Source organism: Oreochromis niloticus, linkage group LG13 (assembly GCF_001858045.2).
Source record: "Oreochromis niloticus isolate F11D_XX linkage group LG13, O_niloticus_UMD_NMBU, whole genome shotgun sequence".
In the NCBI taxonomy this organism is placed as follows: domain Eukaryota; kingdom Metazoa; phylum Chordata; class Actinopteri; order Cichliformes; family Cichlidae; genus Oreochromis; species Oreochromis niloticus.
The window spans coordinates 8,567,666-8,585,587 of NC_031978.2; the positions used below are offsets into that span (position 1 = coordinate 8,567,666).

Consider the following 17,922-nt stretch of genomic DNA (forward strand, 5'->3'; position numbering starts at 1 on the left):
GGTGCTCCAGGTTAGGTTCATGACAATGACCTAAAACACACATCAAAAATGGACCAAATAAATAACTGTGCATCCAATTATTGGTTTTTTTTTTATGTCATTAAAGTAGTATGCTATGCAGTACGTAAACTTCTAACCACAACTTTATGCGTGCACAATATGTAGATGGTTTATGACACACAGTAATTATTTGTGTGATTGTGTTTTTCCCTTCCTTCTTTAACTGTATGTAGGTTGATGCTATGAAATTAAAATAAATAAATAAAAAAATAAAATTTGAAATAGATAAAAAAAAAAAAAAGGTTTTATGGGAAGAATTCAAAGATGAAGAAGAGAATGTATGTCATTTGAACACACCGGATGAGCACCCTTCCCTTCCTCCTTTCGGCCGGGTTGGTGTGTCTTCCTTCCGGCTTTGCCGAAGAAAGTTGAGGGAGGTTCAGCAGCAACTGGGCTTTTACATAATGGACAGTCAGGGAAGGAAAGTGGTGGTCTGCGACAATGGGACCGGGGTAAGCTTACCGTTTTAGCTCGGCGTGTTACCAGCACGAATCTTGCTCTAAAAGGAGCCGTTATGTCGACTGATTTGCTGAAACAGGAAGTGGGTCTGTCACCGTCCAAGCTAGCTAGCGTTAACTGGGTGTGTAGCTAGCCAGTTAGCCTGCTAATTTTCATTCATCCAGTCCTGATGCGGAAACGGCCCGCAGATTGGATGGAAATGCACGGATAAAATTTAATTAAAATCTCTAGTTGTATTGCTTCCTCCTGCATAACTCCCTTAATTAATACTTAACGTCCTAGGTGCAACCACCGGTTAGTAAGCTAACCGAGCTAGCCTTTCTAGTTAGCTTTTAACAGCTGGCTGTCTGGTTTCTGCTGTCTGGCAGCTGCGTCAGTCATTTCAGCGATTTGTTCGGCAAACCACACGGAATTTGCAGATTCATTCTTTCCATGCTGTAGTCCGAGTTTGCTTTCCAAGGACCGGAGCTACATGTTTTTTCACTCAGTGTCGGCTAGGTGTAACGCTAGCTAGGCCGTGTCAGGTGAATTGAGGAACCACCTTTACGTTTACTCATTCCGCAGCTTACACCAACTTCGCTCATTAAAAATTTAACCCAAGCAGCCATTAGTAAGGAGTCCGGGAAGACCTCAGGTGTATTTCTGCACGTATCTTTGTATCTGCACGTCGGCTGTGTGTTTACATGTACTTATTGATTAAAATTGGGGGCTAAACACTCGGAAGTTAACACTGGGGTGTGTAAAATGAAACATTGCGAAAGAGCCCCCACCACAAAGGAAAGTAACCACCATCCAAAAAGCTGCTCATATTTGCACTACATGTGATACATTTTTGTGGTCTTTTCGTCCCCAATAGTAATTATCAACATGAATGATATACTGCTGTATTTCCTTGTAGCTGTACTCACTCTTAATAAAATACTCAGCTTGTGCGCCATCAAGCATTTAATATAAACTTTACTGAGCTTTGTTTATGCTTCTAAATTGCTTATTGCACACACACAGGTAGCACTGTTTCTTTTGGGGTGTGCTGGCTTCCTTGTCTAAACGTCAGCAGTCAAAGAGGATGTTGGCTCAGCATGTTACTGACTAATAAGGCTCTTTTGAGTTGTGAGTCTTTCAAGAGCTTTCTGTGAAGCAGGGGAAAAAAACAGCCCTGTGTCAGAGTTGAACTGAGAAGTCAAGAGGAAGTGAGACGAGTCTGAACCACAGTATATGTCACTAGCAGATTTGTTAAGAGCGCTGTTGCATGCTTTTTCACAGTCCAATGCAAATGCTGTTTTGTTTTTTGCATGCAGAAAAAAGTTTAGACTATTAATTGTTTAGTTTACTCTTGATAGTCTTTCAATGAATTTTACCATAACGGTTTCCAAATTGCATGCTTACAGTCTGCATCCCTTGTTACTTGGTTAAATTTTGTGCTGTGTATTGATGCAGAAAATGTTTTAATAGTTGGTTCAAAGCAAATTAAATTGGTGCAAAAAAGGGTGTGTAGAATCAGAAAAAAGGCAAATATTTTAATTAGAGCTAAAACAACTTCCTGTAACGGTATTTGTGGCTGCTATTTTAGAGGTAATCGTACACCAGTGCACCTCTGATGCTATCTTTTCCTGGTCTTCGGTTATCTGAGCTCGCTCAACTATTCTAGCTGAGCGCAAAGAACAGCAAATTGTCTATATCTCCATGTGGTGTAAATGATAGTCTTTGTAGCTCTCACAAAATTGATTTTTACAAATGGTTCTAATAATATTTTATTTGTTGGTAATAACACAGAAGGGTTTTTAATGTATAAATGTGAAAAGCACAGATGCAGAATATTAATGTTAAATATCTTTGTTTGTTTTTTGCATTAAAAAGGAAATTAGGCACAGATATAAAACATCTTGTATACTTGAGGTTTTCTATCAGTCTACAAATACAGGAACTGACCACATTTAGACACGCAGTACATGAAACGTGCAGCGTCATCAAACATGTTCATTCTGAATGGTAATTGGGGCCTTTCTTATCAATAGGATGATAGTGATGTTTTCAAGTTCTGTTCTAGAATGTATCTTATCAGTATTTTCTAATCACTTCCTCTGTGCTCTGGTTTTCTTCCCTTTTTGTCTCTCTATTGTAGTTTGTCAAGTGTGGCTATGCAGGCTCCAACTTCCCAGAGCACATCTTCCCTGCACTCGTTGGGAGACCCATCATTCGTTCTACAGCCAAAGTGGGAAACATTGAGATCAAGGTACAGACTGTTCCTCCTTATGCATTTTTTTCCACTCGACTTTTGGAAATGGGTCATCGAACAAAAATATAACTTGAAAACAGGAGAGAGAAAAAATCAAGATGTGAAATATACATTACAGATTAAAGTCAGTCTCTTATATAAACACAGTGTCAAAGTAATAGACAGTCGAGATAGACTCTTGTAAGAGTTAGCACCCTAATGAATCTCTGGAAAATACTTTTAACACCAGCCCACATCAAAACTAGCAGGTCTTTTTATTTTAGCAGGCAAGACAGCAGCAGTGTAAATGTCTTGACAGCTTCACATTATTTTGGCATGGTGCCTATCTCTACCTTTCTCGTTGTCCTTTCCACTTTTGTTTGTTCATTTTTTTTATATATCTGCCTCCTCTTCCTCCATGTTTTGTTCCTCTCCTGGTGAAGTAGAATGTCCAGAAAATGGTAAGTTTAGGTTGGTGTGTGCTTCTCATTCTTGCTTGCTATAGAGAGCTGAGTCATGTAATGAAATTAAAAATTAAGCCCCTTGTTTGATTGAGTTTTTCTTTTTTGTCCAGTGTGTTTCATGAATTTATTTTTTCATCACTCATTCTGATCCCATTTTTGTACATCCTCATTACCTTTTGATTTTGGGTGCAAAGCTGGGTATTGCTGGCTGGTAAGGCCAATCCACAGCAGTTTTTTTTTTTTTTTTTTTTTATCTCCAGGCTGAGAGTGTTAGCAGAAATAGCTGCAGTGAATCATAGGCCAGCTGTTATCGATGGAGTGCTAAAAGAGATTTTGGACCGGTTCCATTGTCAAAGTCTCTGATCTCCTGCTGCATCCTGACAGCTACCCTCCCACCAATCCTGAAGCAGTTTTCAGCTGAAAACAACTTAAAATGTCACCCAGAGCAATGTGTGCCAAAGGACAGATTTTTCTGTATCTGTATGTATCATATGTATCTATTTTTCTAGCCATTTTGAAGCAGTCAACATATTTTAATTGATTAATGTCCAATATGAAAAAAGAAAAAAAAAAATTCTTCTAAGTGCAGAGGAAGTGCCCATACTTGAGGATGCATGGCAGACAGCTGTGGTGGAGATGGAAACACATCTGTTTTTCTTTCCTTTTTTTCCCCCTTCTTTCTTTTTTCTTTAATGACACCACATGGAGGCGATGCCTGTGACTGGTACTCATTAATGCCAAAGAGCACAGGATGAACCCATAAAATGGCTGCCTTCAGTAGGCTTTTGATGTCTCCAAGTGGAACGTGAGATGCTTGACTGTGTGGCTAACACTGAGCTCTAACCCAACAGTTGTTTACATTTTGCTGCGGTGCCTTGCATGCAGATAGTTGAATGGGGCTTAAACGAGTGGTGTACTGTAGCTAAAGGGAAGTGTTTCCAGGTGTATATGCATGGAAAATGATGCCTTGTTGTGCATGGTGGGTAATTGAGTTTTAAGTCAAAGTGCTACATGAATGCTTTTGTTGTCAGATGACAGAGGTTTTCAGGTGGCAAGTAGGCAAATGAGATGACTGAGTTTAATTTCCAGACCGAGGCTATGTACTCATCCTTGTCCCCAGTGACTCTGATTGTTCCACAATGGGCTCCACAATCCTGAAGGCTCTGCTGCCCTATTTTTAAATATTTATCTCTGTTAAATTTCCTGCAGGACCTGATGGTGGGGGATGAGGCTAGTGAGCTGCGCTCCATGCTAGAGGTCAATTATCCAATGGAGAACGGCATTGTCAGGAACTGGGATGACATGAAGCACCTGTGGGACTACACCTTTGGCCCAGAGAAGCTCAACATCGACTCCCGCAACTGCAAGATTCTGCTGACCGAGCCCCCCATGAACCCCACCAAGAACCGTGAGAAAATCATCGAGGTAACATTAAAATTGTCATTATCAGAGGCAGCATCTTGCAGCCTTTCGGGGGGAAATGGATTTTTAAAGCATAGCAGAAGTTGCAGTTTGGTTAATCCTCCGTGAAATGACTTCATTGTGTGCTACTTCTGCATTACGCTACAGAAATAATTTTGCACCCACGTTACCCACTGTAGTGTGTCAAGTTTCTCAACAGTTGTACTTCCTGTCGTCTACCACAGGTGATGTTTGAGACCTACCAGTTTGCAGGAGTCTACATTGCTATTCAGGCTGTGCTGACACTGTATGCCCAAGGTAGAGGCCTTTACACACACGTCTAGTCAAAACAGACACTAACCTTTTTCTGTTGCATAACACAGCTTTCATGTCACAGACATTTTAGACTTGTTCTTCTGCTTCCTTAAACCGCCTCATCTAGAAATTAATTTTAGCCCTAAAGTGCGATTATAGGCCCTTCATGCGGACAGTTATAAACGTATTGTACTATTTGCTTGATTACTATTTATGTCATTAAACTTAGAAACAAGAGAGCTGTTAAAGTTAGTTGTGGAAGTTTTTGTGTAGCAGTATTTAGCTACCACACAAACACGTCTTGGTCAAAATGTTCTTACAGACCAACACAATCATATTTGTGCCAAAACATTTATCAGTACTTCTGACATCAGCTGATATGTTGTGCAAACACAGCTCTGCGTGAGGTCTGTCTATTATTCTACTATTTTTATCAGATTTTTTTTTTTTTTTTAAATAAGCAATTACCTAGTTATAAGTAGGTAACTGTTACATTAGCTGTGTTATTGCAGCAGGTTTTTTTTGTGTATGTTTACCCAGCCAGCAGTAATCAGCAGCTGCAAGCACACTCTGGATAAAACTCTCCTTGCTTGATAGAATTGCAGGTTATTAACTGTAGCGTGTGTTTGCGTTTCAGGCCTTCTTACTGGTGTGGTGGTGGACTCGGGTGATGGTGTCACGCACATTTGTCCTGTGTATGAGGGCTTCAGTCTGCCCCACCTGACAAGACGTCTGGACATCGCAGGCAGGGACATCACCCGCTACCTCATCAAGGTATCCAGTTTGAATAATTTCATCAAAGTGTTTCTATGTCAGGTGGAGACTTGGCAAAATATTCTTAGATCAATCTTTAAATAGCAGGTTCTGTGAGAACTCCATTCTAAGATCTGACTTCCAAAATTTGCTGCTGAATGCACAAGTTTGAATACGTTTTGCAGCGTATAAAAAAAACCAAACAAATTGTGTCACAGTTTAGTCTTTTTTTTGTGTGAAGTTTTGCATATGTCATTAGATTCTTTGTTTGCAACTAAGTGGGAAGATCTTAATTTAGAAAAGCTCAACTTCCTCCAGTGCAACTTGATATATTAGGAGATTACATTAAGTAAGCCAAAGCGTCTCTCATTTTATTCTGCTTTTCCTTCCCTATTCCCTGACCTCTTCCTCATTCTCCATGTGCAGTTGTTACTGTTGAGGGGTTATGCCTTCAACCACTCTGCAGACTTTGAGACGGTGCGCATGATGAAGGAGAAGCTGTGCTATGTAGGCTACAACATCGAACAGGAGCAGAAGTTGGCGCTCGAGACCACCGTGCTGGTGGAATCATACACGGTAGACACTCGCATGTTTATTCTTAACAGTAATAAATCACTGACAAATGCAGTTACATTTGCTGTGACATTGTGAGAGAACTGATCCACATGTTTGATGTTAATCCCGAGCTGGTCGGTACAGTTCCCTTATGAATTTTAGGGTGTGTCGTTTTGGAAAGCTTTATCAAAACACTGCAGCTTGCATAAAAAGGGCGTTAAAAATGATTGCTGCCCTCACATGGGCATTGTGTGCATTAGTCACTCAAGAACCCAAGCTTTATATAACAAAATGCAGTAAAATAATGATAACAAAAATCTAAATACATTAACTACATACATTAATAGTCATTAACTCAAGTATACCAGTCAGCAGCTCTGTGCATCGAATCTTTTTAAATTTTTATTCCAATTTTGGCTCTCAGTGAGTCAAGTCATTTTCATTTATCCAGCACATTTAAATAACAAGACTTCGACTCCACTCCCAAAAACACACACTTGTGGTTAACACATTTGTCTAACGCACAAAAGGTCTCCAGTTCAAGACTCAGAAGAGGCACAAATTGCTGGCAGGGTATCTGGGGTAAAAGTCTGTGCCAGATCAAATATGCAGATATATATCCTCTGTCGTGACCCCTTGTGAATAAGGGAGCAGTCAAAAGTAGCTTTTAATAAAAACTAAATATTAAAAAAAATTAGTAATCATTTTTTTCATCAAAAAACAAGTTTAAATCCATACTTTTTCTAAACCCTGAGTATTATATTTATTAAATAATTGTCATTAATTGTCACGGTAACCAAGCAGCCCTACCCATCACGGGTACAAATGTGCAAAAACCGACTGAAATTCTGAAATGTATATTTTTGTCATATTAAACATCTATTTTATTTAGGTTGAATGTTTTTACAAGTCAGCAAATTTCCAGCCGTGAGGGGTTGCACGTTTTTTTTTTGTTTTGTTTTGTTTACTTTTTTCCTTTAAAATGAGTTCTTTTTACGCACTCCACGTGTGCACAAGTTTCATATTTCTGCCTAAAATAGCAGCGGTGCAGACAGAATCCCTCCCAAAGGATTTGTTATTCAAAAGTGGCTGTATTTTGAAATAATCAAAACTAATGGGGTAACTAAATCTGTTTCAGCACTGAGCTAAGTAGACTACCACATGCCCACTGTTGGTGTAGTTGGCAGCTTTGGTACAGGGCAGTGCTACTGACTAACAGTTTTCTCTGAGACTCAGACATATGGGGGTGCAGTGCTCCTCCGTCAGGCTTGCTTTTCTTTCCGAGGTCCATTTCCCTGCAGAGAGAACCACAGAATCTAAACGTCGGTCCTGGTGTCTGTGTTCCTGCACGCCTTTCCGAGCACATGTTGTGTCTCAGTGCGCTCTGACCATGTGTGTTTGGGTTAGTGTAGGCGACTGTGTGCGTGCAGGTGAATAGGTGCGTGAACATGTATGTGTAAGTATGGTTTTGTGTGCCGAAACAAGGAGGGCAATGTACCTGTGGCCGAAAGGTCCTGAATTGCGCGTTACATCATTTCCTGTGCAGCCACTTTGCGGCAGTGGCTAGGCTCTGCTTCCTCCCACTGCCCTTGGCTGAATGAAGCCTTTTTATAGTCACATGCATTCACTATAGTCAGTTTGAGGCCAGCACTCTCCGTGCTCTAACTTGCTGTACAGTGTCACCAGTCTGGGAGGATTTTCTTTTCTTTTGAGAAGTTAAACCTTTCAGTATCAATCATGATTCTCACTGTCGAGTTTCACACCCTTGGGCACTCTTGTACATTAAATCTTACCTTTTCATTAGTGTCATTTTTTTTGTTTTTTTTTTCCCCCCTCTTTGCTTTTTTTTTTTTTTCTCATCTCTCCCACACAACTCCAGCTGCCAGATGGCCGTGTGATCAAGGTGGGAGGAGAGCGGTTTGAGGCCCCTGAGGCTCTGTTCCAGCCCCACCTCATCAACGTGGAGGGCGTTGGAGTGGCCGAGCTACTCTTCAACACCATCCAAGCAGCTGACATAGACACCAGGTGAGGCCAACAAAAGGGCACATGTATACTCCACTATCAATAAAAAGCTTTCCTGAGGGTGACTCAGTGTTTCCACAGCATTAGGAAGTTTCAGCAGAGGCAGACGTTTTGGCAAGGAATACATAGATGGATGTCAAACGGCAATGTCAGCTGATCACAGCTTTCGCTTAAGCAATGGAGGGTTTTAGACATAAAACTAAATATTTTGTGAAGTCTAGAGTTCAGTATGGAAAGTTTGAAAATTGATCATGAGTCTTTAAAAGAATGGAACAAGGGGAAAAAATGTAAACACTTGCAAGTCAACTAAGTATGACTGATCCCTTGCTGCTTTAGTTCAATAATTTATTTTTACTCTCTTGAAGTCACTGAAGATCTGTTTGGAAAGTACATTTTCCAGCATTTGCTGATTTAAAATGAGAAAATGTGTCTCTTCCTGCTCTCACCCTTTTCTGCCTTCCTGTCATCAGGCCTGAGTTCTACAAACACATCGTGCTCTCAGGCGGATCTACCATGTACCCCGGCCTGCCATCTCGGCTGGAGAGGGAGCTCAAGCAGCTGTACCTGGAGCGTGTGCTCAAGGGAGATGTGGACAAGCTTTCGGTAAGAAACCAGCCTTCTCCTATAAAGTGACATGCACGACTGACTGTGAGCGAAAACTGCTCAAGTATGATTCACAGCATGATTGTCACTTTGAAAAACTGGGACATTCAATCTAGCTCATTAGATCTATCCAGTGTGATTTTTTTTTTTTTTTTTTTTTTTTTTTTTTTTAAAAAGAGTGCTCTAGTTATAGAAAGGAACATAGAAGTCTGCATCTGGCCTCTGGTTTAAGTAAAACATTTCCCCTGATTCTCACAATTCGTTAAAGATCTTCAGTACGGCTTTTCCCACATGTTAGAGAGCATTGAAGTGCCAGAAGCAACCACAGGGAACATGTTTCAAGGATGTAAATGACATCTCGCTGTGTTTTCACACAACTTGAACTTAAACTGCATGCACCGATCATGTCTGAACCTTGCCCGTTTCAAGCACAAGACTGGCTTTATGAATTTTTTAGTGCAGTGTAGACAAACTACCACAAGGTAGTGCCAGAGGCCAGACGCTCATTTAATTTAAACAAGCGTGCAGTTAACTTCATAGTGACAAATATTTGTTTTGGTAAAATATTTCTACCTTTTCATGTCGGTATCCCAAAGACACAGATGATTTTAAACAGAAGTATTTTATAAACAAAGCTCAGCAGATGACTCATAGGTTTAAAGAACACATCATTATGTGCTTTACTTTTCTGCCTGCAACTGCAATCGACCCCAATTTTCCCAGATTGTCTCATTTTTTTGAATTGAAGTCTGCAAAGTTAGTGTGGGAATCCAATGATAGGATTTTTTCCCCTTCATGAAAACTCTTCAGAACTAAAAAGATGCTGCTGAGATGCAGTTTTTGCTAGAAAGAAACTGCTTTGCTGAATGTCAGTTTCAACTCTGGCATTAACTAAACCACAGTCAGTTTTCCTAGCACTTGTTTTCCTGCCAGAATATGGCAAATACACCACCTCCTTGTGTAGCTTGCACCTTTACGTGTTTGTTAGTACGTTTAGATAACCAGTCACGTGAGCAACAAACCGAAGCAGCATCCTTTGCCCTATTTGGTGAAAATATGAGTGTTTAAACATGCCAGACAGAAGTAGATTGTGCTGAAGGAGAAGTTTGTGTTATCATTTTTCTGTGCTGAAAACAACAATTGGACTGCGTGTGAATCTGACCACAGCTGTCATGAGGCCGCTTTAAAGCATCATCGGTCTGTGTTTTTGATTAACAATTGATCAGATGACTCTGTAATTTGAAAGGTCTCAGTTGTCATGATTAAAATCAGTTTTATCAGCTCACTCTGTGATTCCTGCTGGCTCTTAAAGCAGCATTTAATGCCTGTCACCTGATTGTTTTGGTCTTACGATAGAAAGTTTATTGTTTTTGCGTCCGTCTCTGAGCTCTCAGTTGTATCGATTCCATGCAGGCAGCTTTCTTTATGTATTTCCCTCAGGAGCTGGAAAACTCCTGAGACAAATGCAGATTCTCACACGATCATGATCATAAGAGGATCAATTTTTATTAGACTAAAAGCTTAGCATTTGTTGGTCGGACCAGTCAGCTTCTTGTGGCAGCTATTTTTTTTTTTCTTTTCTTTTTTTAGCTGCAGTAAAAGTCTACGTGTTGTGGTGGTGTACAGTCTCCAGGTTATTCTTTGTTTGTGCTCTCTCTGAGGCCATGTAGTCTTGTTTTGAATTCTTTAATCCATACACCAAATAAGAAATGTAACAACACAAACGAGGTAGTAAAATGTTTATATAATTAATAATGGTGTTGTTTAATGCCTTTCTACAGTTTCACACTAACATTTCCATGACAACAGTGACCTCCATCAGTCATAGATGTTGCTGTTTCAGTTATTCACTACTTCTTTATTTTTGTTAAAACAAGGTTGATATGTGGTAGATTTGTGGTTTGTGCAGGAGTAGAAACCATCGTTTCACAGTGTAGCTTGTAGTAAATCTACTTTAGATGGTTATAACATTATGGCTCATAATCAAATCCCTATGGAGAATATAAATGGGATTTTCACTTCCTGAACCTCACTGTTGAGTTCTGTTAATACCCACATTAGCCTATGATAGACAGATGGCTCATCCAGTCACCTGTCAAGAGCCTTTAAATGTCTGCCGATTTCCAAGAAGAGCCTCCCAGTTGTGTAAAGGGCACCGTAAATTTGACTGGTCACAAACTGGCTCCAAACGTTTACTAATGTCTTGTAGGTCGTGACAGTTTTTGCTCATTTTGTGATTAAAGAAACTTGAGAGTCAAGAGCTGGTAAATTTAAAAAAAAAAAAAAAATTACCTCGGTTATTCATCACATGTAAGTCAGTTTCCTTGAAACATTTCAAAGTTTGCAGTTTTAGTTGTCACTTGAAACAAAAATCTCTAGCTTAAAATTTTTTAAAAAAAATTAAGGGTTGTTTATTTAAAAATGATAATTAATAATTAAATGCGTGATAATTTATCACATACTTGGCTCTCATTAATTGCAGTTACTCGCTTTTTCCTCCCCAAGACTGAAGTTGGTAAGCTTTCCATAAGCACTAGCTGCTAGCCCAGCAGTCAACTACTCATTTATATCCCGTAGCTCCTTTTATGGTATTCACTTTGCTTCAAAACAATGCAAACATGAGGATAGACTGACTGTCTCTGCACACATGCTCTCCATTAATGTGCGTGCAATTCGCTGGAAAGTCTTTGCTGAGTAGAGACTAAGAGAGTCACCTTTAGTGTTTTCTAAATGTTAGAAATATAGTTAATATCAAAACAGAGTAAAAGCCGTATTAAAGGAGTATCCTCAGTAGACAGGCTACATCAGGATACTGCGAGTGGATGGACGTGACGGACTACAGAGGTTCCCTGGAAGCTAGCGCATCAAATTCACGTTACTGTTATTTGTTAACAGTAAACTTGGAGAGGGAACACGGGTTGATCAGATTCCTTTTCCCTCAATTTATTCTGGTGTTTTTTGCAAGCAGAAGCTCCTCTGAAGTTCTAAACACATTTAAACGTGTTTTATATTTTAAATGTCACAAAAAATAACACGTTAGTTACACCTGGCTAAACTAAGCTGTCCAATCCTACTAATTTGTTAAGTTTGCTGTTGGGGTATTAAACAATTTTGAGATTAAACAAATTTCTCTTCCAGTCCCAAGTATTAAAAGTTACCATGTGAAGCGCTATGAAAAGGGTTAAAAGAATTTAATTCAGCATGTTTTTGATAGAAACTCCTTCCAACACTTGGTGTTTTTTTTTTTTTTTTTTTTTTTTTTTATTTATTTGGAAAAATCCTGCTAGGTCTTGAGGAAAGTCTTGGCCTGTTTAACACTTTTCTGACAGAGGTGCATGTGAGAGTGCAATTATCCACCACCATACTGGTCATGCATTAGCTGGTCCTTATCCCACCAGTTCTCCAGTACAGAGTCCGTGTCAGATATCAGATCACGCCAGTGTGCAAAAAGCGCAACTAATATTTAAGTGCATTTAATGCTAGCAAGAGGACATCATGTGTCCTGCCTCCTGTAGTCTCCAACTCAAGCAGCTCCTGTTTCCTGAATCACATGAAATATTTTCAGTAGCTCAAATCCAGTTGTTCTTTCTGAATGTTAAAAAGCGGACAACTGTGGAAATCAGCAAAAAAGGCTTGTATTTCTTTCTTTTTTTTTGCTTGCTCGCCTTTTCTTGTTTTCATCGGATTGCCGGCTGTCTGGAGGCGGTGTACGTGTATAAACTTAACATGAGGCTGCTTTGACAGCGGACTGTGGTTGAACTATTTTTAGTAAGAGAGCTCACGCCATCTGAAGCCAAGAAGCTCATTGTGTCAAGAGTTGATTTTTTTTTTTTTTTTTTGAGGGGGAACCTAATTTTTATGTTGCACAGCCATGAATTCAGTTATATCAAAGGAAGAACTAACAGTTAAGTAAAACGTATTATCATAATTATACCTAATTATCTTCTGGCTTTTATCAAGTTAGTTTCTATCTGATTTAGACCACTCAAATTTTGATATAAATCTTGACATTGATTAGAAAAACATGTAGACTTTTGGGAACTTTGAGCAGTATTGGCAACTCATCCTTCTCCTCTGTGTTTCTTTTCCTGTAGAAATTTAAGATCCGGATTGAGGATCCTCCCAGGCGAAAGCACATGGTGTTCCTGGGTGGAGCTGTGCTGGCCGACATCATGAAGGACAAGGACAACTTCTGGCTGACCCGGGAGGAGTACCAGGAGAAAGGAGTACGTGTGCTGGAAAAACTCGGAGTGACCGTCAGATAAAGCACTGGACGGACAGAACGCCCACACGACATAATAATACACACACACACACACACACACACGAATATACACACAAACGCACACATACACGACATGCACACACATTTCCACCCCTTGCCCACATCGCAGAGTATATATCTATTTATCCCTGTTCCTCTCTGTTTCGGCCGTTGATTCCCTTCAAACACCGCAGGGAATCCAGCCATCACCTTCCCGCTCTCTCCTCTCTCTCTCTCTCTCTCTCTCTCTCTGCCTCTCTGCCTCTCTCTCTTCTCTCCTGGTTCGGGATTGGTTCACACTTTTCCTCGCAAGCCCCAAGAAACCAATTCCATCTTTGCAGATTTCCACTGATTCTTGCTGAGTGCTGGTGGGAGAAGGTTAAGAGCTGTCAATGCAGCATATTTACCTGCAGATTAGGCTTGTTGTGAATTAACACTTGTCGGGTAAACCGACCAGCCTCGGCGGAAAGCTTAGTTTCCTCCCTTGTTAAACCTGTAGAGGAGATAAAGTGATGCAAAGTTTCTAAGCAACTTGTAAGCGTCTGTAACGTCACAATCAGGGTCCACCACAAACAGCCACGGGCCGCTTTGAGCATCTGTTCCGGGTGAGCGAGAACTGATCACATTTTTATGTCGGTTTTTATAAATGATATCATGACTTTTCTTTTCTGGGAGAGGGATTACTTTGTTTTTGCTTTTTCCCCTTTTTTGTTGGATGTATGAGTTTGATTTCCATCTTTAAATTTGACTTTTTTTTTTCATTGACTTTTTTGTTGCTGTGCACTGCTACCATTGTAAATGGAGTGTATTGTAGTAACAGAAGGTCCTCCATGTGTTGTTTTGTTTTCTTATTTTATGAAGAATTAATGGTTGATTTATAAAGGGACAAATACACAAACTAAAAGCCCCTGAGCTTGACATCGAGTGTGTGACGGTACTTTAGGGGTTCGTTGGTGGTGACACAGTGATGGGGTGTGGGGAGGGTTAGTATTTTTTTTCCTCGTCAGACAGCTTGGCCTCTGCCTCCTCTCTGGTTATAAATCAGAAGTAAATCAGAAGTTGAATGAATGGGTGTGAGCAGTTATAGCAGTTAAACCAGTTATTTCAAACTGTATCGACGCTATAGTACCTCACTCATCGTATTCCTCCAGATCCACCAAAGCACGGAGGCAGTGGCAGGTTTTAGGATGAGATCTGTTTAAATTTGGGCACCTGGAGCATCGCAAAGCTGGGAAATTAAAACGGTATATTATACGGCTTATTTAAGTTCTCCAGACTTTCATTCCCAACGGTCGACTTAATGATTACTGGAGGCACTTCTATTTTGATTACGATAAATGTGTATATTTTTTTTTTCTCCTCTTTCCATGAACGTCTATCCAGTGCCAAGTGCAGTTAATGTTAACTGGATCTCATGTTTTAATGTCTTTCTTTTTGTCACAATTTTTTGTTTTTACTTTCCTGTGTTGTTCATAGCATAACTGCCTAACGCTGATTTAAATAAAGAAAAGTGATTTATAAGGATGTTTGTGTGGCAGGTTCCTTCTTTTTTTTGGCACATGAAGCTTCTGTTTCACAAATTTATGGCTCGGAGCAAGAAATCCTGAACATTGATTTGTAAATATTTATCTTTTGAATGTATATTTGCAAGTAGGGGACAGATTAAATGGGTTGATTAAGCACAATGACAGGAGAAGGGTGTAGGTGACCGAGGCTCATCCACAGAAGAGGACGAGACCTCTGCTCACAGACCCGAAGGAGGAAGAGGAAATGGAACAGCGGCAGAGGACTGGCGCCACCAGAGGAAGAGGCTCTCTTTCCGTGCCTGAAATAAAGATCTCACCCAGACTCTTCCGGCCTTGTTCCATTTTAATCCCTCGACTCTTGCCACTTCCCTCTTAACCCTGAACTATTACCTCAGGAGCGCCGTTTGAAATTTCCTCCCCATCAGAGCACAAAGGGCATCACGTAAGGATGTTTGCAAAAGTAGTTTGGCGCATTTCATTGTGATTTTTTTTATTTATTTATTTTTTGTCACTTCAGAATATGTATTTAGTATGAAACAAGGAGAAAGGAGTTAAAATTCCACCACATGAAAACGTGAACTTTACACATTTAAATGGTGCACTCAAATTCCCCCAAACAGCTTCTGAAAAAACCTTGTTTAGCAATTTAAGACTTATAAAAATAATTCTTCTTTGATACTTGTTTTCCTATAGTTTTGCTGCCCAAACAATCTCTAAACTCTCTCTAGTCAAAGCATTTTCCACAGGGTGGGAGTAGAGCGACATTTCCTCTCAGCAGTCTTTATCTCAAGTTCAGGCAATCAAAAAAGTATGCTGAAGCAACTGTGTCTTCGAACGTTACATCTGTAACGTCTCTGTTCAGTTTGAGTGAATCAAGCAGTTTTCGACCTGATGCAAAACCAGAACAGGTTAAAATGCTACAAAGGTAATACTCTCCGAGTTAACTGTTGAACAAAATCTTTGTGGTAAGGAAGGAAAAACGTTAAATCCTGCCTATCTTTGGGCATGGGACCACGGCCACCCATTCCTGTAAACTGCACTGGGAAGTGAGTGCCGGTGCTCATGCACCCAGAGAGGGGCCATGCTGACCCCATTACACGAGCAGATATCTTAAATGCTTGCACATGTGGACCGCGATGCTGTTTGCAGCCGTTGAGCTGCTTAGCAGGCCCCCAAAAGCCCTCAGGGACCTTCTTTCTCTTCTCTTTTCTCTCTCCCTCCCCCTCCCCTCACTTGCTCCATCATTATCGCCCACATGCTTTTCCAGAGACATCCTGAGTGAAACAGCTCGACGTCCTCGATGGCTATCACATGTTCCTCCTGTGGAGGGAGGCAGCTCCCCTGGAAGACATGTTGAGGAGAATAAGACAGGCTGTACTAGCCTCAGTTTTTCTTTGTGCTTTCTTTCATCAAATATGTTGCAAAACTTTTAGAAGTTTCAAAGTCATAGGGAAAAACTTGTGGCTTTGACATTTTTTTTAACCCTCTGGGTCTCCTCATGAAATCACCCTTTCTCTTTCCATGAAAAGTGATTTATAACGATGTTTGTGTGTTAGGTTCCTTACATCAAACTTCTACTGTTAGCTATTACCTCACTAAGTTCTTTCACGATTTAAAACTGTTTAGGGACTTCATATAACTCTATATTGAATTTTTCAGTATATTTGATCTACATTTCAGCAACTTCTTTCAGATGCTGGAAGATGGACCTAATAATATAAATCATTGTTCTCTAAACTATCTCCTTGGATTTGTGCTGCAGCAGGAATTGAGGCCAGTTTTTTACACAAACCCCACCCACCTCAAAAAAGAAACAGAGAAATACACGTCTTATTTTTGAAGTGTTCACCAGAGGATAAATCCTACTGACTTTGGAGATTTTGTGTATTATTACTGGAATTGGTGGCCGTGGTCCCATGCCCAAAGATAGGCAGGATTTAACTTTTTTCTCCTTACCACAAATATTTTGTTCAACAGTTACCTTTGCAGCGTTTTAATGTGCCCTGCTTCTGCATCAGGTCTAAAACTAAACAGAGATGTTACAGATTTAAAATTTGAAGATACAGTTGCTTCAGCATACTTTTTTGATTGCCTGAACTTGAGATAAACTTCCTAAGGGGACACGTCTCTCTACTTAGGGTCATTATAGTGTCACTGTTGTTTTGGAGTTGTATTGGAGCACACTGGGGAGACCAGGTTGGGGAGGGCTGTTGCACTGAGGGGCTGTGCTTCATGTGCAATGATTCCTAGGCGGGTGGTACATGTCAAAGTAACAACCACATGGATAAACTTTTAAGCATACCACTGAATTCTAACAAGATCTAAACCTTCAGGTAATTTTAACGCTATGCTGATTTCTGTATGAACAAATTTATAAAATATATAACTTAATCTTAATTTCAGCTTCACCAACTTATCAGTAATGGCTGATGTGTGCTTACAGTTACAATAACATATCTCCTACTTTTACTGATGGGTTGAGTATAACAGTTTGTATAGTTAGTATATTGTAATTAGCTAACTGTTTCAGTTATTCATAGCTAATCGTTTCACGAGTAAAAATAGGATATCAACCACCTTGCGACTAGGAAAAAATCAATGGCTGCCCAGTGACTGCACTGAATTATTTTGCTGTCTGAGACTGTTTTAGAAGTAGTTTCCATGATGTCTGGTTGCTCAGAGGTTGACTGTGCAACATCCTTATCCTTTTGGCGACCACTTTGGATCGCAAGTTGAGTGCAATTGCTTGTTTGCCTCTTGAAACAACTGCAGTCTGACCCAGAGTCAGCACTCTCAGACAGATTGGTCAAAGATTGACATCTTTTTTTATAAATGTAGATAGACTTCCAGCATATTGCAATCAGTGAGTTAGTCTACATTGCAATAGGACACTTGACTCAAGTGTCAACTGGTTACATTCTGGTTACATTCCAATATGAACAGAAGTTGTTCCTCTATTAGTTTGCAGTTAAACTGCCATCATGCAGCAGCATTGTCACCATTTGTGTAGGATTTCACGTTTCAATCTTTATGAGGTTCTAGCTGGACTCTGAATGGAATAGCTAACGTGAATTAATGTGTATGTAGACAGCAACACATTTGCAATTTTGGGTGATTTTTATTGCCCTTTTATCTCTTTCTTGATGCACCAAAGTCACCAAAAAGATGGCAACTGACTGCGAGTGATCGCACCCATGATCAGCTTCTTTGAAGGAACCATTGCAAACGCAACAACGAGTCGTGCTGTGGTCTCCAGCCAGTGTTGAAACGGATAAAAAATGCCTT

General features: G+C 40.1%; 1 protein-coding gene across 1 annotated transcript; it reads left to right on the forward strand.

Moving 5' to 3' along the window:
• Window positions 1-360: 360 nt before the first annotated feature.
• actr2b (actin related protein 2b) lies at window positions 361-14,635 on the forward strand. The gene is made up of 9 exons (XM_003438329.5): window positions 361-512; window positions 2,642-2,752; window positions 4,408-4,623; window positions 4,845-4,917; window positions 5,552-5,688; window positions 6,094-6,243; window positions 8,102-8,247; window positions 8,715-8,847; window positions 12,942-14,635. Exons 1-9 carry the CDS (start codon window positions 465-467, stop codon window positions 13,110-13,112), a joined length of 1,185 nt encoding a protein of 394 aa, XP_003438377.1. The 5' UTR covers window positions 361-464; the 3' UTR covers window positions 13,113-14,635.
• Window positions 14,636-17,922: the final 3,287 nt, after the last annotated feature.